The 21,521-nt window shown below is 43.7% G+C and overlaps 1 protein-coding gene across 6 annotated transcripts in view; it reads left to right on the forward strand.

The window, feature by feature from the left end:
• RALGPS1 (Ral GEF with PH domain and SH3 binding motif 1) overlaps window positions 1-21,521 on the forward strand; it is a 168,654-nt gene that overhangs the window by 15,176 nt on the left and 131,957 nt on the right. For all 6 annotated transcript variants that reach the window (XR_006415633.1, XM_044439835.1, XM_044439834.1 and 3 more), the window contains 4 exons: window positions 351-401; window positions 8,427-8,510; window positions 10,159-10,248; window positions 13,034-13,126. Coding sequence is in view for 5 of the 6 variants with exons in the window: in XM_044439835.1 (XP_044295770.1) it covers window positions 351-401; window positions 8,427-8,510; window positions 10,159-10,248; window positions 13,034-13,126 (318 nt within the window). In the remaining variant the exon portion in view is untranslated. The remainder of the gene's footprint in view (window positions 1-350; window positions 402-8,426; window positions 8,511-10,158; window positions 10,249-13,033; window positions 13,127-21,521) is intronic.

Raw genomic sequence — 21,521 nt, forward strand, 5'->3', positions numbered from 1 at the left:
ATATTGGAAAGAGTGTTCTATTTTAGGAAAGGACATGCAATTCCTTTTCTGCCTTGAGTGTGGCAATAGATCTTTGTGGACTTTCATGGTCTAGACTGATGAATGGTTTCAGAAGATGGACAGTGTAAAAAAAGAGGTTTATAAAGTGATCTTATTATGGCACAAATGACTTTAAGAGTGTCCTTCTTTACAGCCACCAAATGAACTTAGGTGTGCTTCAAGTTTTCTGGAACATTGTGATATACAGTGTTTGCCCAGGTGTTATTTGCCAATGTTTATACAACATTTTGCCTTGGGCAGATTCATGTATTGTAAATGTAACATTGTTCTTTCTCTAACTTTTGTTACAGAGTCAGATTACATTGATGGATATGCCAGTATTTAAAGCTATACAGCCAGAGGTATGTGCCCTTTGATTATTTGTAGATGCTTGACAAAAATGGCTAACTAGGTAACATGTATATCCCAAGGGAAATGAGCTATTGATGCAAGTCCCAGAGTGTATTTAGCATTACACATCAAGATGCCTATACCAAGCATGTCAGTTCAGTGTGACAGTTTTTATCCTCAGTGGAAGATACAAGAAGTGTTTCTCAGAAGACTGTGTGCCTTATGGTTGTGACGACCTTTTGATTTCTTTTCCGATTTTTCCCCCCTGAATAAGTGCAATCTTGCCTTCCAGTGGACTACTGAAAATTTCATTTTCAGTTCTGGTGTATGTTCTCCCCACGCCCCATCGAATTAGGTCTCCTTCTGTTACTATGAAGAGTGTGTGCTTTCAGCCCCTGTTCTGTGTCCTTTTTGCCTAAACCCATCGTAACGTTTTTGCATTTGTTTGAACGCAGTGGTTTTATTGGTCAACATGGGCAGGGCTACAATTAACTGGGACGCCACCCCGACCCCTTTGCACGCCTGTCTTTTCAGTGCAGAGTTGACGAGTGGGTGTGGATGCTTCAGACAGATTCATCCCCATCACCCTCCTTAGATTATAAGAGATCGCTAGTCCTGAGAACGTAGGTTCTCCTCCCCCATTTTTATCCCCTTCGAGGAACGCACGAGAGGCAGAGGAGGAAACAAGATGAGCGGTGGGAGTATTTGATCCAGTGGGACTTGCTTTCTGACATGTTTGTAGACACAACTCTCAGGCAGGAGTGTCCAAGTGGGAGCTGTGGCAGGAGCGCATGGATGTGGCTTGTTCCTGCCCCTTGCTAATGTTTCTGCATATTCTTGATTGAAATATCCGATGCTCTCTGCTGTTGCTGCAGGAATTAAACCCCACTCCCAATCTCATACGGTCTTTCCCCGATTTCTACTTTACAAAATTTATTCTTTGCCTTGTGGGGCTGCATATTTGCAGGAAGAGCTTCAGGGGTAAACAACAGCTTTAGGTTACTTTGCAGGAAGATAATGTGGCGTGGGTGGGGGAGGGCAAACTCCCTCCACCCTGCAGCTGAAAGACAATTCTAGACATGGGGTTGCAAGATGTATTTAATGCTCTGTCTTGTTTGACGCTAACTGGTATGAATGGAAGAAGAACCTTATTGGATTAGATCAAAGGTCAGCAATCAACTTCCCGCAGAATCAAGTACGAAAAGCATTGTGAATCACTTTTTCAATAACCTTCCCCAAACATAATCACACTAGAAGTGACTCAGTTTAGTTACCAAACATTTCATATCTCGGGGCAAAGTGGGTTGTAGACATGGTGTCCAGTTCATTGATTATCTGGTGTTAAGGTTGAATAATGATGTGGCCAAATTGCTAAAAACACAAATGTATCAAACTGATGAAGGTCTCCGGAAAGTTACCTCCAAACTGGGGGGCGGGGGGGTCTAATAGCAAATGTGGTTCAATGCAAGCAAGTTTAAAACAGTGCACAGTACAGACAAAAATGTTCAAATAGGACTGAGTTGGGATTAAGAAGGACGGCAGACTGCATTCCGGACGATTTGGAGCCAAAAAGTGAAACATATTTCAGTGAGGCTGGGGAGGATGGGCCAGGTCAACGTTCTGAGATGCAGCAGGTGGAGGTGATGACCTCAAGGGCAGGTGCTTTGCTGATCCAAGCAGTTCCTGGGAAAATAGCCAGCGCAAGGAGTCTTGGAGGGTGGGGAATTTCCAGGTGTAGGCCCACCCCACCACCCCGCCCCACTGCTGGTGACCCCCATGGCAAGGTGTCAGCAGAGACGGGAGGTCCAATTGAACGAACAGCACCCAGAGAGAGGGGCGTGCTCGCCTTCAAAGAGCCCCTCCCAAGGGACGGGACCCAGGCATGTTCATAAGAAAAGTTCCTGGAGGTAAACACTAGATTGGTTTCAAGAAGCCACTCTGTGCATGCTCAGAGGTGTGCTCTGGGTGATTCGCACTTTGGAGCAATGAGGAAAGTTGCAAGGGAAACGGTCTGTGGCTGGAGATGGTTCGAAGGAGCCCCCTCAGCTCAGGACAGGCCGGGCCTGAGCTGGCCGTGACTGAAACTGGCACAGGTACCCAGTGCGCCACTGCTGCAGAAGTGACCGCATCCATGCCGAGGACAGTGCTTGGATGCAAAGCTGCATAGTGCGCCACACTGCAGAAGGGCAGCCAAATTACTGAAGGGGTCAAGTGGGGTTACAGTGTTTGGGGTTTCTTAGCCTAGAAAAAGGGCAAGTAAGGAGAAACGAGGAGAGGCGCATAAAATGGAAAAACTGGATGAAGAGGCGCCATCCCCCCGCTTGCAGGCCTGGTAACGGTAGGGCCTGGAATCTTCCGGCTCATTTGGGGCAAGCGAAAAAGTGCCTCTTCACCCAGCGTGCAGTTAAATTCGGACATTCCTTTCTGCAAATTCTAGTGCTGGCTTCCAACTTGTATGACTTGAAGAGAGGATGAGACACATTCGTGGAGTGGCTTAGCAGTGCCAGAAGCCCTGATAGCTTTATATGAGCTCCGTTCATATGGCTCTGATTGTCAGCGGCTGGGGCACGCAAGCATGTTCTACGCAGGCCTGGGAGCAGTTGAGGACGGGGCGCTGGACTGGACGGACTTTCGGTCCAGTCTGTTGTGGTTCTTACCAGATTCCTCTTGATCTGAAGCTCAATCCAGACAAGAGGGAGGTCCTGTTGGCGGATCGGGCTTCGGGGAGGGTGAATTGAACCTAGTCCTGAATGGGGTTGCACTCCCTCTTAGGGACAAGGTCCGCAGCTTGGGAGTGCTCCTCGACCCAGAGCTTTCACTGGAAGCCCAGGTGATGGCGGTGGCGAGGAGCGCTTTCTTTCAGCTTCGGCTGACTTCTGTAACGTCTTGACTTCTGTAATGCGCTCTACGTGGGGCTACCCTTGAAGATGGTCTGGATACTTCAGTTGGTTCAGAATAGAGCTGCCAGGCTGCTGACGGGGACTGGGCGTTATGTTCACATGACTCCAGTCCTCTGTCAGCTTCACTGGCTTCCCATTGAAGTCCGGGCCCAATTCAAGGTGTTGGTGATCACTTATAAAGCCCTAAATGGCTTGGGTCCTGGCTACCTGAAGGAGTGCTTATGTCCATATATGCCCGCTCACCCCCTGAGATCAGTGGGAGAGGCCCTTCTCCGGGAACCCTCCGTGAAGGAAATTAGGAGGATAGGTACTTGGAGGAGGGCTTTCTCTGCGGTGGCGCCCAATCTATGGAATGCGCTTCCCAGAGAGGTCCGCCTGGCGCCGTCGTTATTTATTTTTCTGCGCCAGGCCAAGACCTTTTTATTCAAATGTTATTTTAATTGTTAATATTATTTATTCATTTTATTCTTTGGCCAGGGCGACTTAATTTATATTGTTAATTTATATTATTCTATTTTGAAGTTTGTTTATGGTTGTGAGCCGCCCCGAGGCTTTGGCGAATGGGGCGACATAGAAGTCTCCTAAATAAATTAATTAAATAAATAAATCTGCACTCCAAACTTAGCTAAGGGTCCTGGCAGCTCTGCGGCAGAAGATCGCCATGGAACGCCACGTGCCTGCCATCAGCTGGGCTGAAGAGGCAGCGCGCCCGGGGAGGGCAGCATGCAGGCCGATGGACGGGGCGGCTTTCAAAGGGGGCTGGACAAATCCAAGCTGGGGGGCATCGCCGCCTTTTGTGGCAGCGAATTCCATGCAATTTGTCACACAATCCACTGTGAATCCATTTCTGTGCACCTCTGCCATGTCTCCCCTCGCTCGCCTTTTTTTAAAGCTGTACTGTCCCAGATGTAACTTTTCCTTGTAGGGGAGGTGCTCCAGCCCCTTGATCATTCCAGTTATCTTCTCCCGCTCTACGCTTCCCAGCTCTGGCATACCTTCTCTTCGATGTGGTGACAGAAAACTGTACACAGTATTAGCACAATTGTACACAGCCTAAAGATAGAAAAAGCACTGCTAATGTTGTCATTGACTGTTCAAGAGTCATTAATTGCTCTTCCAAATTGTGCTCTGAAGCCGAAGGGTAACTCAAAATAAGCGGTCTTACGCGATGCTCGAGTTTTTCGAACGCAAATGTTGCCCAGTGCTGCATGTACAGGCATTCCAAAGAGAAGTGTTGGATGTCTTGGGAACTTTAATGACTGCCGCATGTCTGTAGATCTTTGAAGGCTTTTTAAAAAAAGGGAAAGTAAAGCATGTTCAGTTTGTCGGACTTGCGGTCCCCTGGGTCATCCACCGCCCACCAGCTGGCTCTGCACTTCGCAGCAGAAATATTAGCAAATTCTCTCAGTGCCCACCACTGCTTCACGAATCCATTCTGTGGAGGACAATGAACAATGGAAGCTGTAGCAGTTGGGGTGGCTCTAACCAGCTTACATGTTGAAACGATCTGTGCTCGTCTTGTTCTGGTGTTTTTGTGAGGATTCCTAATTCGTGTCCATTAGGGATCTTCCTAGTCCCAGTTATACCAAATCCGCTTCGTATTTCTGCAGGCATCGCACATGACTAGTTAGAAGCATAATACTCAGGAAGTGGTTTGAGCAGCTCAGTTTTTTGGGCTACTTAAATATTTATATTAAATGTTTTTGTTTTGATTAATTGGAATGGTTTGATGTGATCATTTCCACATTTGTGAGTAACATGGAAAGCTGTAGAAAAATCAGGATATGATCGTTGCTACCACAGCTGTTCTAACTTCTAAAAATATCCAGTGATGTGACTCTCTAAAAATGATGTCTGGATTTGGTGCAGGCAGCAAAGACTTCAATAAATGTAAATATATGCTTTCATAGATATTTGATTACAGTCTTATATATCAGGAGCTTGTTGCCCATTCCGCTTGCTTGGGCTCATCTTGCTCCCCATTTCCCCTGTATTTAAAGAGGCTAGTCCCTGTGGTGGTACAGAAGGAAAGAGACATGAGCAGGCGGGCAGATGCAGTCTGCCTCAACAGCTTGAGATGATTGCGATGCACCCTCGGTCCAGTGGCAGTCTGTGTGTGGACATGTTTGGATCGATCTGAGAAATGTTCTCAGCAACGTTTCCCCCTTTGCTCCCTTCCCTGTGCATTGATTCAGATATATGAGATAAACCGAGTTTAGATGCCAGAAGCCTGGAGTGCATCTGGATGGAACATTTTACAGGAGAATTTTGAACTCCCTGCAAATTGGGTTATGTAATGGGACAGCTGGTTTTCACATACGGCGTGGTGCTGCTGGCTGACACTTTTCTGTGTGTGTGTTTTTTAAAGTGTATAACTCCGTCAGAAATGTGTTGGTACATTTACATAACGGCTTGCACATTTTTTTTTCTTAAAAGGAAAAGGGCAGCATAGATGGCTTTAACTTGTACAATTTATGATGAGACGCAGCAAAAGCAAACACTTGTGCAGGTTCTTAAATTCACTTTTCAGGAACCTTCGAACAGAAATGGTCCCAATTTTACTTCTTCTGTTGACTTTCAAACACCTGTGATTTACACTGCATAAAAGGACTCTCCACCAGAATATTAAGTCAGCTAAACCCACATGAAAAAATATTTCGTTTAGAACTAGACTGAGCAGAAATGAAGTGTGCAACTGAATTTATGTATGTTTGTTCAGACACGTGTCTCCCTAGCTTCATCTGTGCTTAGAACTGCAGTCTTAGCCATCACTACGGGAGCTGAGGCTTACTTATCCTCTAACCTCATACAAAATCCCGGAATAAAACCGTTCTGGGTAGAAGTGGCCTTAGAAGTAGAGATATCTCTTGGACATTGCTGTTATATGGTGCACTGTAGCAGCTGGCACCCCGTAGCCTCAGATGTAGCACGGCCAATCTCTTAACTAGGATTGTGGGGGTCAAGAGAAGGCTTGTGGAGCTCCCATTCCCAAAAATGAACATTCTCAACTTCTACTGCAGGCGATGGGTAAACTGGTATTGGTGTTAACCATGGGAAAAGCTGAAAGCTATCATTAAGATGGCATAAAAATCAAAGAGTGTGTGGGTGAATTTCTTGCCATAATTAGAATAATGGGATTTATGCCAATTTGGTATATCTTCCCCATTTATTCCCGATGCATTTTAATTTAGATTTCTGATAGTCCCTATTTCTCTTAAAATTTTTACTAATGTCCCTACATAAAGTAACATTATAGAAAACATTCCAAGGTAACATTATAGAAAACACTTGATCTTGATAGAAAAGCAGCATTTCTTGTTTTCTCTCTCTTTCTATTACTAATAATGGCAATATGGAGATAGATCACAGTCAAAAGCAGTTGGAAAAAGCTTCCTGCTGAAAAGCATAATGTATATTTGAAAGTTAGAAGTGAATGAGAATAGCACATAGTGAACAAGTTCTCTTCCTTTCATGCAGCCCAATGCCCAGGACAAATAGCCAAATATGAATGGAAAAAAGTCTTTGTTGCAGAAGACAGCAGGTTCTGCTAAAATCTGCTGTTTTCAGATTTGATTTCCAGGCACAAGTGTGTTTATTTTCCTGGCTTGTCCTTCAAGCAATGATTCTTGTGCCTGTTGATATTTTCAGGGCTTTGTTTTACTATTTTTATTCCCCCCAGCCCACCCTCCTCACAGTCCCATTTCAGTTATGGTGTTGCCCATCGCAGAGGCTTCGGGAGTGAGAAAGAGGGTTGCCTTTGGCACTGGGTCTCGAGGAGTGCCGCCTGGGATTCATCAGAACCCGAATCAGGATGTGGAGCAGAATGGGAGGGAGCTGGGAAGCTGGGCCGTGCCAAGAGATTCCCCAGGTGGACAGGCCATTCCTGGGAATAATCAGGATGCACAGCTGGTAGGAGGGTACCCTGAGTATGGGCATCTCTCAAGCACAGACAAGGCCGCCCCAGCGTGGGCAGAGCAGGGCGGCCCCGTGAGAGGACCAGGGTGTGGAGAAGAGGTGCGCTTGCTTTCAGAAAGCCCGCCCCAAAGGGATGGGGCCCAGGCATGCTCATACGGAGAGTTCCTGGTGGGGAAGACCAGGTGGGCTCCAAAAACCACTCTGTGCTTGCTCAGAGATTCATGCTTTTCGGGTGATTTGTGCCTTTCGGTCAATAAAGAACACTTGGCAGCCACAGTCGATGGCCTTTGCATGGTCGAAGGAGGAACCTCAACTCCTGATGGTCTTGTTCCACATGGTCAAACACCTTCCGCTCCCTTAGACCACCAGACTCCTGCTTATCCCATGGGTGGGGAGACAAGTCCTGGCAGGTGTGAATTGGCAGTATCAGTACCAGCAAATGCATGTTGGAAATGTCCCCCGAGAAGTGTGGGTGGAGACTGGAAATGCATTTGGCGCTGTTTGCAGTGAAGCGGGTGGGCCTTTGGGTGCCTTCACCCAGTTCAGTGGCTTGGAGGCAGTCGTTCTGACTGGGTCCTGGTTTTCGGCTTCTGCAGTGCTTGCACTGAGAAGGCTTTCCCCACGGATTAGTTAAAAAGAACGTTATAAAAAGAGTGATACAGAGTAGATGGTCTGGTTAATTCATTTCCTGGATGTTAAATATATAGTTGGTTAAATCTGAGTATAGAAGCTATATAGATTTAGTAATTGAGGGATTGCGCTTTAGACTATATTTGGAATAGCAAGAAACAACGTGAAATTTGGCTTCTTTTTCTCTTGGCAAAAATGAACTAACCTTTCCAAACCATATTCTGCTCTTTGTCATCTGCATTTTTCGGTTTAAGTTTGTGCTCCTAGCTTGAGGCAGATGGGTGATTTGGAGTGGGTTATAGTACCAACTTAAAATGTATGCAACTATTTGAAATGCCTCTAATTGCATCTGAGCAAAATTGCTTTGCCTTTTGATGGGATCATGCCTGTCCCAGTGGTTCTGTAGCAGATGTCAGTGAATGTCATAGTTTTCCTATTCTGTCCTATTTAATTTAAACATGATTATTTATTAAATGTATATTTCATGCTAATAATCCCATAAGATTGTGTTTTATGGACAGTTTTATTTCACCTTTGGAAGAAGATACTGTAAATGATTTTTCCCTAATAGTGTTACATGTTATTTTCTAGGAACTAGCAAGTTGTGGATGGAATAAGAAAGAAAAACACATTCTTGCCCCAAATATTGTTGCCTTTACACGGAGGTTTAATCAGGTAAAGATTCTAACTGGAGTTCATTAAGAAAAATTGTCTGCCTGGAGATTGAATGGTAAATGTTCTATGAGGTAGGATGCTGGCTGTGTCTGACTGTTTTTAGCAGGTGTATATGATGCAGGAGTGATTGATAAGAAGGGCAAATGTGAAAAGTTGGACAGAAACCCATTTGCTAATTGCAACTGATTATTGTACAGCAGCCAGATGCAAAAGATTTGAGGTTGTTTTGCAGAATCATAGTTCATGATGAATATTAATACTAAAACTGATTTCTTTCCCACTAGGATATTTTTATGATTCAAATAATTAAGTTTCTCCTCCAGTTAAGATTAACTATGTTACTAGGCTTTCCAAAATAACTAGAAAACTGATGTAATTCTTTTTTTTTTAATCTTTTGCTTTTTAAATTTATTTTTTACAACTGAGAAAAACACAATAGCACAATAACAACGTCACTGATCAAACAACACATCAACATCAGTGCTTCCTCCACCAGGACCAACAACTCTAGTTAATGTAATATCATTTATTCATTCAGGTTGCCCCGCTCCCCTTCCAGAACTGCATTGACTCTTGTGGTGGTTCACGCCCCTTTCCTTTTATCAAAACGTATTCAAAAAAAGGTCTCCAAATATTTTCAAATTTATTTTCACTTGTCAAACCTTTTTCCATTTAATATCACAAGTTAACTTATCATTAATAGCTATATTCCAGACTTCTTTATACCAGTCAACTATATGATATTCACCTTTTGTTTTCCAGTTCCTTGCTATCATTAATCTAACTGTTGTTAATAAATTTATCATCAATTCTTTAGCATTTTGTCCCATCTGTTCTCTAAATAATGATAATAATGCTAATTGAGGGTCAACTTCAATATTTAACTTCAATATATTACCAATTTCTTTAAAAATCCTTTCCCCAAAATCATTTATATATTTACGCTACTACCACATATAGAAATATGTACCCACTTCTTGGTTGAATCTCCAACACATGTTGGAATATTCATTATTCATGTAATTCAATTTAACTGGAGTTAAGTACCATTTCCAAACCAGTTTATAAAAATTCACTTTATTCCATTCTTCAGCACTAATATTTCTTTTTAAATCTGTTTCCCAAGACTCTTTAAGAGGATCACAGCAATCTTTCTCTTCTAGTAATATATTGTAGATTTTATTTGTCATTCCTCTCACCCACATATTGTCTTGTTTTTCTTTCTGTAAAATGATATCTTCAAATTTAGTATATTCTCCCACTGTAGTTTCCTAAATTCTGTTAAATGTATTTTATTCGGATCCATAACTGGGTCCTTTATTGTTAATAAGGTATCATCCACAAATAAGCTAATCTTAATGTTATTCTCAAATCCTGTGCCGTCTATTACATGATCATTCCTTAATGTTATTGCTTTGCACCCCATGAGGAAGTACCCCCTCACACATGGGAAAATGGTCCTTTGCTTTGGGGTTCGCTGCCCCTGCCCCAGTCTTTGATTCAGAAGGCATCCTTCTCTTCTCTGGCTGTGGCAAAGCTTTGGCAGGGTTGCCCTGTTCTCTTAGATTCATTGTTGATGGACTTTTTAAAACTGAAGCGAAACCTGTGTGATTTGTTAAATTAAGGCCTATGTATCTATTATTTATAGGTCAGTTTCTGGGTTGTACGAGAAATTTTGACAGCACAGACCCTAAAAATACGGGCAGAAATATTGAGCCATTTCGTGAAAATAGCAAAGGTAAGTTTGTTGCTTTGAAATGGTCTTTCTCTGCATATTCTTTCTTTTTCACAGCTACGCATCTCTTGTACTGTTGAAGAAGAAAATATCTAGGAACTAGGGGTAAAGCCACCCGCAGAAAAATCATTTATACCTGTATAGATGGCTCGTACAAGCAGGCTCTGGCTACTACAGCTTTTTCCAAAAGGATTGTCTGCTTTTGTGTTGCAACCTTTAGCATTGTTTCCACTTGAGGGATGCAGCGTTGTGAAGGCTGTACCACAAAAGCTAAGTAAACAAAGAGAAACTCTCACTCGCTGGTTGCACAGACATTCGTTCTGCTAAAGCAGTTTTCGACATAAGCACCTTTGGCAGCTGCGTGTCTCCTTAGGGTAATCTCTGTCAAATTTGTGGATCAGATTAGATCCATGCATTCCTCCTGGCAAGAGCATTCCAGATCTGTCAAGTTGGACGGGACTCTTGGGAAGGAGTAAGTCCCAAAATGACAGGTTCTTTATGGGATTATGATCTGGACTTGGACTGGGCCATTCAAGACGCCGAGGTTCTTATTTTAAACTGCTCCAGTGTTACTTCAGGTGTGTGTTTAGGGGCATTGTCCTGTGGGAAGGCAAACCTCCACCAGTCCCAGGTCCCTTACGGACCAAAAGACATTTTCCTCTAGAATCGCCCTGCCTTTGGCTGCGTTCCCCTTGCCCCAATCCTGAGCAGTTTCCAAGCTCCCACCAAGGAAAACAGCCCTTCCATGCTTCGCTGTGCCAAGGGCACTCCTAAAGCAGCGAGCACGGTTGACTCGCACCGAACGCTGCGTTTGGCAGTGAGGCCAAAAGATTCATAGGGGTCTCATCAGGCCAGGACAGGGAACCTTCTCCACATGTTTGCTGTTCGCACCCACATGCCCCTTTTGCAAGCGCCAGACAGGATGGGACATGGGCGGGCATGCATTTTGCCGATGGGATATCCTGCCATGGTGCTGCATCGGCCTGGGAAAGCAGCCGAGATCAAGTCCGTGAACACTCAGGGACGCTCGTGGGAATGCTGAGCTGTTCTTGTGCAAAGTCCTCAAAGCCCACAAGCCTCATGTGCGGGTGGCATGCGCGCAAACAGGCCTTTCCAGGTATGCCTAAATAACAATCACGCTCCCTTCTCGCTGGGCGCCAGGCAAATGCTCCCCCTTTCCCCAGTGCGGTGGGTTTTCTCTATTTAAGTGGGTAAGTACTTACTCCTGTTTTTTATTTTCTAAGAACATATGTTCTTGTTTTAGTTTTACTTTTATTTATTTGTTTGTTAGAATTTGAGCCATGCTTACATGAAGAGAGGTTGTTTTTTAGCCAAGTTTAGAGAGATGATTATATGCTTTGAATTCCAAATTGTCTGATTTCCTGATGTTTGTCAATTGTACTAATTTGCCTCTTGATTTAAAGCTTCTGCACCTACCAGTGGACAAAAATGTTATATACTACTGGTAAATTTTAATTTGACATGAGAATACTGAATCTCCAAGGGAAAATGGAAACAGATCCAAACACTTAAAGGGCTAAAAAAGGATATTCAAAGGCTCCTTTGGAGTGAGGGCAAGCAATTACTATCATATTTATGATTTTTAAATGAGAGGACTTCCAAGAATCCAAGAATAAGAGGTTGGTAAAACCCTCTGCTTGGCTCTCAGCCTCTCTGCATTCATAAGTTGCTGCTTTTTTTGAGCATGAGATGACGCTTGTAGTTTATGGAAATGGTTCCTTCTTCACAGTACAAGTGAATGCTGCTATTAATGCTATCAGTGATGATAACTCAATCGATCTAGATCAGCCATCCCCAGCCTGTTGGCTCTTCGAATGTGCTAGACTGCAACTCCAATCTGTACAAGTCAGAATGGCCATGCTGACTGGGGATGATGGGAATTGCCATCCAGTACATTTGGAGGGCAGCCAGGTTGCAGAGGTGGATCTTGAGTGAGCTAACGCAAGTAATTTCTCGAGCTCTTCTGTGTATTGGTGCACTTTCTGAGATGGAATTGTCTGAGTTCAGAGGCTTCCAAAACTCCTGAGCACCACCAGGTTGCTGCCAGCAACCTCCTGACTTCTTTGCTTCGCCATGAAGGCGAACAGAAGTGTGTAAGCGAAGCAGCAATCAGCCTTCTCTGTTAGGAAATCCATTTCTCCTAAGCCTGTCCAGCAGTAACTTTCGCAGCTTGAGCAGTGTTATCCCTTACTATCAAAATCTCTGTTCACTCTCAGAGATTTTCCCACAGAATCGGAGGCCCCTTTATGTCAGCTGGAAAAAGATCTGCAGGAATAAAACCAGGCTGTTTGTAAGGCTACCAGCAAAGCAAAAAAGCGCAGATGCCTCCGACCACACAATTGTGGCGTTGCTGTACCGCACACTGCCCATTACGGCTGAATTCTTGCTCGGTCAGAGTGCAACTTCACAACTTCAGGGGGAACAGGCAAGCCCCCCCCCACAGGTGTTCTTGTTGCTGCTTCAGAATCGCCCGTTTAAATATTCCTCTATACTATCACAAAGGTGTGCATTCATGAGAGTTGCATTCAGTGCTTATTTCCTACTTGTCCCGCAGGCATTGAAAGCAGTGCACCCCATTTCCTTGCATCTGGTCTTCACATCTTGTAGTTTCACTTCACAATGAGGCATTCAAATCTTCTGGGTGTTCTATAATTCACAATACAAAGAGCAAGCCCCTGGAACATCTATTACTTTGTGGAGTGAGCCGAGACATTCCAATCCCATATGGAAAACTGACGGGGTTTTGTTCTTTCTTTTTCCCCTGCAGAAACTTCTAGAACTGAACAATCTCCACTCCCTCATGTCTGTGGTATCAGCCCTGCAAAGCGCACCTATTTTTAGGCTGACAAAAACCTGGGCAGTAAGTTATTGTGGCTTGATTTTTCGTCTTTCATCTCTGAGGTGCTAGATCTGGAATAATTTCAAGTTATTTGTGTGTGGAAGAAGTTATTTGTGCTTCAGTTTCCTCAAGCGGGAATGCGGCTCTTGTCTGCTATGCTCCTTTCCCATACAAAGTTAGACAATTCGCCCAGGCCTCTGCGTGTGCCATTTGCCAAGTGGAAATTGGGTGTTTGAGAAATGAGCAAAAGCACTTTTGCCTTGTTTCCAGGCCTGCCAGGGGTGCTTGGCTGCAGACATCCAGTGGCATGACGCTGCAGCAAGCTCGGGGATTCTGGGGTTATTTCAGGACTTAACGGAGTAAGTTGTTTAGAGACTGCCGTTAGTATATGTATTTTGGAGCAGGGCAGATCGTATTTCAACTGGCTAAATCAATTTCTTCTGTATACCCGTTTAGTGAGAGAGTAGCGTTTACATTTTGAGAAACCAAAAGAGCTCTCTGCTCGTTATGTGCAGCTTTTCTGGTTGGTTTTGATTTGTTTGAAGGAATGTGTGCTCACTTTCACCCACGTTTTCCACCAAACGTTATTCATGCACTCTTGGTCATGAAACAGGCAAGACTGTATCTGGTTACAAATTCTTTCTGCAGCTTTTGCTATACTGCGCTCATTAATTGTGTGGAATCTGTCTTATATTGGTTCTGCAGTCAACAGTAATGTAAGCTGTTCACCATTTTCATTTTCAGTGTCAGAAAGGCTAACATAATGGAACATGTGCTCGTTCTGTACTGTAATCATGAGTAGTCCTACTGACTACTAAAATTTTATGACATTGTCCCAAAGTGTCAGCTCTGACATGTCCAGCTTCCTGTCTTTTAGGATTTCTTTTAAATTTCAGATTCCTACCTTTTACCTTAAAAAATAAAAAGCCTCAAGTGACATTGTAGCTGAAATATGATGTTTAAAAGTTAGTATGCCAAACTATTCTTATGCAGAATAAAACCAACAGTACCCACTATTGTTATGTAGATCTTCTTTGTTTGCACCGTACAGGAAGAATTAAACATAAATAGCCTATGCTTGTTGAGAGCTTATGAAAAGGGCTAGCAATGGGAGCTGCAACATTAAGTAGATAATATACATGGAAAGTGAGAAGGTGAGGTTGCATCTTTTACTCATATCATTACCTTTCGGGTTACATTACATTATTAGCATCATTATTAATACATTATTAGCTTCATTGCACTACATTTAGACCCCGCCTTTCCCCTCTAGCACCTTACACAGTTTTCCTTCCCTCCCTTTTTACCCTCACAACAGCAACCCTGTGAGGCAGGCTAGGCCGGGAGTCTGAGACTGGCCCAGGGATACCCAGTGAGCTTCAGGGCTGTGGGGGGGGGGGGGGACTGGAACCCAGACTCCCCAGGACTCCAGTCCAGCATTCTAATTACTGCGCTCCATAATTTGTGCAGTCACCGAGGACCCATCCGCAAGTCACTGCTGAAGTGGATGCACACCAAAAACCGGGGAGGGGAGGGGAGGGGAGGGGGCAACATCTTCTGCTCAGCCACACAAACCTCTCAGTTACAGATGTTGCGAGCATTTTTGTTGACCTGCACAACTGACAGAAAGGGATGCAGCAGCCCAGGTGCATGCACCCTCCCCCGTGTGGCCCCATTCACCCCATCCCGTTCAGCCACCTTCTCAGGACCACTGTTGTATTAAGCTGCCAGGGAACTGCAGTGGCCAGAAAAGTGGGCTGGGGGGGGCAGTTGAACCCCTTCTGGACTAGTTGGAGACTCGGAGAGTGTTGACATGGTGGAGGTCACTGAGAAGCGTCAGTGCCACACTCAAAGGTCACGAGGATTCCTTTTGCAAGCGGGTGTATCTTACTCTGCTCCCCCTGCCCCCAGCTTTATCGGTGCTTTTCAATGGACAACTCAGCACCCGGTCCCCGGCAAGTGTGTTCAAGTCGCATGTATGCTACCTGCTCCACTGCACTGCTTCCTGTGACAGCTCAGACAGATAGCAGAATGGGCCAAGGGCACAATATACTGGACCTCTGTAAGGGTGCACTTGCCAAAATAATTTTAAAAATTAGGAACACATTTGTGCAGTTTCCTGGGGCTGGAAATAGAAAAAGTGGAGGTACCGACACCGGTGGTAGGGAGAGTGAGATGGCAAAGAGCTGTGGGCGGGGAGCGGCTGTTGCTCTTGCTAAGCCTAGTGGAATTGCCCCCTTGCCTTTGGGTGCCACCGCAGCCCTGGGTGGATGGAAGGATCTTTGCAACAAGCCCTGCGCTGAAAGGGTGGCTTGTTTCTGAAAATTAAGCTACCCCGTGGGAACCTGCCTGGATTCCGACACTGTAGCTACACGTTATAGCTAATTGCCCATCATGGGTCATCATCGAACCAGCTTGCACAACCTGGCTCCCCAAAGTTGATTAATTTTCCTGCTGGGCTAGCTCCTAAGATAAGCCACTAGGTATTTGTGGGTTGTCTGCTCCTCGGCCCACCCCCCTGTAACCTGGGTTCATAGAAGCCGCAGGTAGTTGGGCATCATGCACAATGAAGCAGCCCCCATGGTATCAAGTCATCTGTTGGGCTGTCCTGTCATGGGAACCAGGTCAGGGAAAAAGATGAATCTTTCTGTCTTCGCAGTGGCTGGGATCTAACCAGACACCCCCCTGCCCCCTCCCCCAGTTGTGTGTCTCCAGCATGCGCACATGTAGTGTTGAGATACAAGGCTTTGTGGCACATACAGAAGAAATATCTTGAACTCTGTTGAGATCTGCAGTATTTCCATTTATATTGCCAACCGGTAACCTGCAGGCTTTTGTTAGCATCTCAGTACACTTGGGGTAACATTAAGGCACTCTGTCCATACTGTGGAGACACTGATGGACTGCTGAGTTGGAAGTATTCTAGTTTGTTCAGAATGCTCAGACTGCTGTGCTTATTTTGCAGGTGCGTAGATCATAATCCTCATCTTGAATTATAAGCAAAAATCTGTATAGAATGCTGTAGAAAGGCACTGGTATAAGCAGTTGGAGCCCCGTTATCTGCTACTGCATGTCGAACATTACTGTTGGTTATGAAAAGATCTCTCGCTCTTAAAAGACCTCTCTAGTAATTCTTTCATAACTTCTTTATAAAATGCTCACTTTTGCAATTTCCTTAGATACATTTCAGAGTCTCGATACTTTATTTTTCCACCAACAGAAATGTCTGCCACAGTGACAGTTGGGATATGAGGTTTGTTGGAAAATCCATGTTGGTTCTGTCATTCGGAGAGATCATATTTGCTCTTCGTTTTCTAAACCTCGCTTGACTCTATTGCATAGTTTAATCAGCAAGTTGTTTTGTGGATTCTGTATGTGTGTTTAGGTCTATGTCCACAAGGGAAGAAATGGTGTTAGTGCTGCTTTATGTTTGTTTATAGGGTGCTTTTTATTCTAATATATTTTCTCTGGATGCCTGACCAAACATCTTTGTATTTGCACAGTAGTTGCCCTTCACTCAAATATATTTAGACATTTGGTTTTGTTTTTTGGTTGCAAGTAGCTGTAACAGCTCCAGGTGATCACAGAGACGAAGAAGAGCCAATGTCCACTTGGATAAAAACACTGTTGGTTTTGGACGGAATGCAAAATTTGAAGGCTGTGGGGTTTTTTTTAAAAAAAAAAAAAAGCTTGAATTGAGTGTTTTAAAACATGTGACCTGAAAGGAACAACTGTATTTTCAAACGGAGCAAACTTATTTCCAGAAGGATTGATCCTGTACTACAAAACTGTGAATTGCTGCTGCCTTCTGTTTTCTTTGTAACAGCAGATTAGGAAAATTCCAAAATCCATATTAGGACAGTAACTTTATTCGGCCAACCTAAAGGAATAATTCCACCTAAAGTGAAGCTCAATTTTCCACAGATGGGACATATGACAAAAAAGTGCTTAAAATTTGCTTTTGAAAATCAGCTTTCAGCAATTACTTTAAAATACCCACAGTGCTGTCCTGTGTATGTGCGTTCAGGCATAAACCCCATAGGACTGATTTCCAGCATCTGTGCAGAGCCTTAGAAACTAACTCCTGTTAATAATTTTAAGGCAAGAAGGTTAAATATACCTATTTTTTCTATTTTCTCAAACTATTAGTCTGCATAATTGTAAGCAAGAGATGGTAGTAATAATTAGCAAAATCAAAATTTGAATTTTTTTTCCAAGCAAATTTATTTAGAGATTCTCCACTCCAACTTATAGAGTGTTCAAACTATAAATACTCCCCACATGGCTCCGTTTTGCTTAAGCAGTCCCAGCAGGATCAGTGCAACCTCTCTTAAATAGATTTCACTAGCCAGCTACCATTGAGAATCAGCTTTCGTTCAGATGCAAGCCAAAATTTGTCTTTCCTGAAATTGCAGACCTCCGATATAAGGCACTGTCCTACAGGTGAAAATAGTCATCAGTTATGCCATTCATAGCAAGACATGCCTCACTGTTAAAGCAGTCCCTCCTGTTGTTGGTTGGCCAGTCAGAAAGAGCTGTGGGAACTCAGGAAAAAGAAAGGGGCCTACAGACTGTTGTTTGGATCTCCAGAAGACCCCATGAAACTACCATCTTCTCCTTGTGACAGTCACCGTACGTTCCAAGAATTAGGTTCCCTACTCACTCCTTTTCAGAGACATCAAGCCCATTTTGAAGCCTCTTGCAACGGACCAGTGAGCTTTTACTGTGTTCAAATGGGTGACTAGTTGTCCAGGTAATCATGCGGTTATTTGGGTCGCTAAGATGCCGTTTCACCGTCTCCAGTAGTTCGCTTTTTCCTGGCTTTTCCACAATGCAGGGCAAGTCCATGCTACTACATGTAAACTTTTACAAGTATTCATAAACAACGTCTGTATATTATGACATTTCAGCCACACAAAGGGCACAAGCCCGTGCATACTGTGACTGAAAAATGTTGTGTAAGTCTCAGCATTTCCCAGTCAGCCATATTGGCTGGGGGACAGTTTAAACATGAATTGGATTGCACCCGAAGTGTGATTCAATCCATCCCCCACCAAACATTTCAGCTTAATATTTATGGTGCTTTGGGGCAAAAAAATTAACATGGGATAAATAGAAATAAAATAAACAGCTACACCCACACAAATATGTAGCATGCGGTATTATGTCCCTTACTAATGCACCAAAAAAATTTCAGCAGTAAACTGATACATTCTGATGCTAATGATGATATACAAATTAGTATGAAAGAAGAATTGTTCCAATTTGATTTTTTTTTTCCTGGGAAGCCCTCATAGTTGGTCCGTGGTTAGTCATGCCTGGTGGAAGGAGGAACCAAGTAGGATGAAGCGGGCAGCCTCTGCCTGTGTTGATCCAGTAAACTGGGATTTTACTGATCCCTGGCATAGAAATGTAATAATAATAATAATAATAATAATAATAATAATAATAATAATAATAAATTTTGAATCAGGGCGGGATCACTGGTATGGACTTTGACAATCAGGTTCCTCACTTGAAATTGAAAAAAGGAAGATGGTGGGGGGAGAATAAAGTTTCACAAAGCCTTTCTTAAGTTATAGCTCTACGGTGTTTGATTGAAGTAATGAATGAAGCGTACAGTTCTTTGGACTCACCAGAAGTCTAAACACAGTGCTACTCCACTTTGCTACTAGCCAGAAAGAAAGTGTGTTAAGAGACAATTGGGAGCAGTTCCAGCCTCACTGATGTTTTATACACATTTTATGTTTCTAAGTGTTTTCTCAGGACAGGAAACAAAATTCTAGAACTAAGATTCAGTACCTAGCCATCAACAATTGGATATTATGGCCTTAGGTTTTACTGTTCTGGGAATCATTTTCAAAAAGAGTCTTGAAGCCGAAGTGGCAAGCTCATGGATGTTATGCTGTAGATTTGCACTGGGATGGGAAGAAGAGGGCCACGTCACGATTTCCTCGCATTTTAATTATGCGTTTTGTATTTGCTGAGTAATAACTTCCTCAGTTGTGACTTTAATATTTTTCTTTAGCAGTGCTAAGCAGGGATATAATGACTCCACAAAGAATACTGGTGAGAAGAAGTGCTGCGTTTCTTGAAATATGAAGAGTTCTTGGAGAAGGACCCTCTTGTCTCTGGTGGATTAGAAACAAAGTTTACTTAAGAATTTTGTTTCAGTGTCTGCAAATGAGCAACAGAAGGAAGGAGCAGAGCTTTGTGTGGCTTATACTGCTGAGTCAACGAGGTTTTGGCACAGCACTTAATTGGGTGACTGGCATCTGGCATTTTTTAAAAAAAGTGGTTGGGAATCAGTTTGTGCTACGGACAGGCTCTCTGTATAGGCCCTTTAAGATAGATGTGGCCTTCCCTTTGACGGATCCACTGAGCTTCGGCAAGTGTTTACTCTCTGTCCGTGAAGTAAACACTTGTGGCAATACATGTGAGTCTGTTAAATCACTTTAGGGGCAACTTCCAAACAACATGCAAATCTCCCAGTTTTCCCAAGCTTACTGTAGCAATATTTAAGGCTGACGTTACACTATAATCAAGGACTTGCTCAATAGTTCAATAAGCAAATACATTCCTCAAGCAAACCACTTCAGCACAGCCAGGAAGAATGGAAATATCGATGTGTTTCTCTTCAAGTATTTTCCTTTGTTTTCCATTTTTTAACGTCAGAAAGTAATGCTGTGCTTGGAAAAGAAAATGATATTATTTGAAAGGTTTGTTTTTAGAATACCACACTCTTTTTCCAGTGGATAACAGTTTCCAGGTGCAGTGCCTTTGTTAGAAACAAGGCTAATAAATTTTAATACTTTTATTTGATTGTTGGTTTGTTGTTGGTAACAAAGAATAACCTGTACATGCATACTTGAATATTATTAGATACTGGGAAGGAGAAATGGAAGTGTGTTCACCCTCTAAAGATAGCAGGAACTTCTGAGCTCAGTTGATAAAGTGACAGAAGATGCCATTAGGCAAATACAGTGCAAGTTCACATTTCACCATTTATATTAAACAGGTAAATCAAGGCTGTAACGTTCCCAAGTCTGCTCTTGATACCATGCATTTTGTTAAGAGATGGCAATTCTGCTGGTTGTTTAGGCACAGAAAACATGTGGGTCAGTCTTTGGCATGCCATGAGCAGAGCCGGCTGGAGCCGGGGGTCAAACTAGATGGCCCAGGAGGTGTCTTTAGACTCGCTCAGTTTCTCTGTTTCTATGTTCTGTGTTTCCATGTTCATAGTGTCTGTCTGGAAAGGAAGATAAACAAGATGCACTGCCCCTTATTCGTTGCATTTGGGTTTCAACCTTTAAGGGGTTCAGGGAAGCCGGTATATGGTTATCGATTCTGTCATCACAACAACCCTGAGTAACAGTAATGGGTCCGAGATGACCCCATAAGCTACATAGCTGACTGTCTACCAGTCCATCTCCTCTGCACCAAGACAAAGGAACCCAAAGTAAAGATTTGGTAGCTATTTTGTGACTGAATAAAATGAAGGACATGATATTCTTAATGCTTGCATCAGACAGTTTTGCTCCTTATCAAAAGGTATTTGCCATACAGAGAATCTGTGGCCAGATCAAAGTGGCTATAAGCAAACGGCCCAACTCATAGTTTTCCATCTGAAGGAACAAGCCAGGTCAGGTCTAAACTCGCTGGTGTTGAGCAGTTATCTCACCCTCAGTTTTCCACCCATGGGTATATCTTAGGGCAGATACTGAGGAACAACATGAGGGCTGTCCATCTTGTATCAGGAGCCAGACTTCCAGTGTTGTCACCAGCCGCCATCTTGCTGCAGCATGAGGGATTGTTGCTGGATAAAAGGCCATTGCTTGACAGCCAAGTTTGTGGAGTGGACTTCATGGGTGGGGTGATCAGTCCTCTAGCACAGTATCTTAAAATAGTTTAAATCTGGAAGACCAAGGCGAACTGCTCCATGTAAATTCTGTTTTCAGGGTGAGGATGAGCCCCGTTTTGGTTGTAGCCTTTAGCCTGCAGAAAGGAAGGCAGGTAGGCACAACCGTGCCTCCAACTCCCGTCACCGAGAGTGGCCATCTTTTGACTTCGGCGCTCCCAGATCCCAGGCAAGCAGTGAGGTGATCTCGAATCGGCAGTGCCCCATCCGACACGGGGAGCAGCCGGGCATTTCGGTTTACTTTCTGCCATGGTAGGCGATGCATACGTGGGCGGTACAGAGCAGCCGTCAACCCTGTCTTTTAACCAGTGGGTCCAGGCGACCCAGCCTGCCTTGCACTCCCAAAGTGCTGCCTGGATAAGGAGTTCCTCCTGACACGACTCACATGTCTCTGCATGTGATCCTTTTGGAGAAATGGGCTTGCGAATCAACATCTCCGAGGGATTCAAGCCATAAATTTGTCAAAGTGTTAGGAGGAAAAGCCAAACCAGTTTGATA

Source organism: Varanus komodoensis, unplaced genomic scaffold, assembly GCF_004798865.1.
Source record: "Varanus komodoensis strain SLA01 unplaced genomic scaffold, ASM479886v1 scaffold36, whole genome shotgun sequence".
In the NCBI taxonomy this organism is placed as follows: domain Eukaryota; kingdom Metazoa; phylum Chordata; class Lepidosauria; order Squamata; family Varanidae; genus Varanus; species Varanus komodoensis.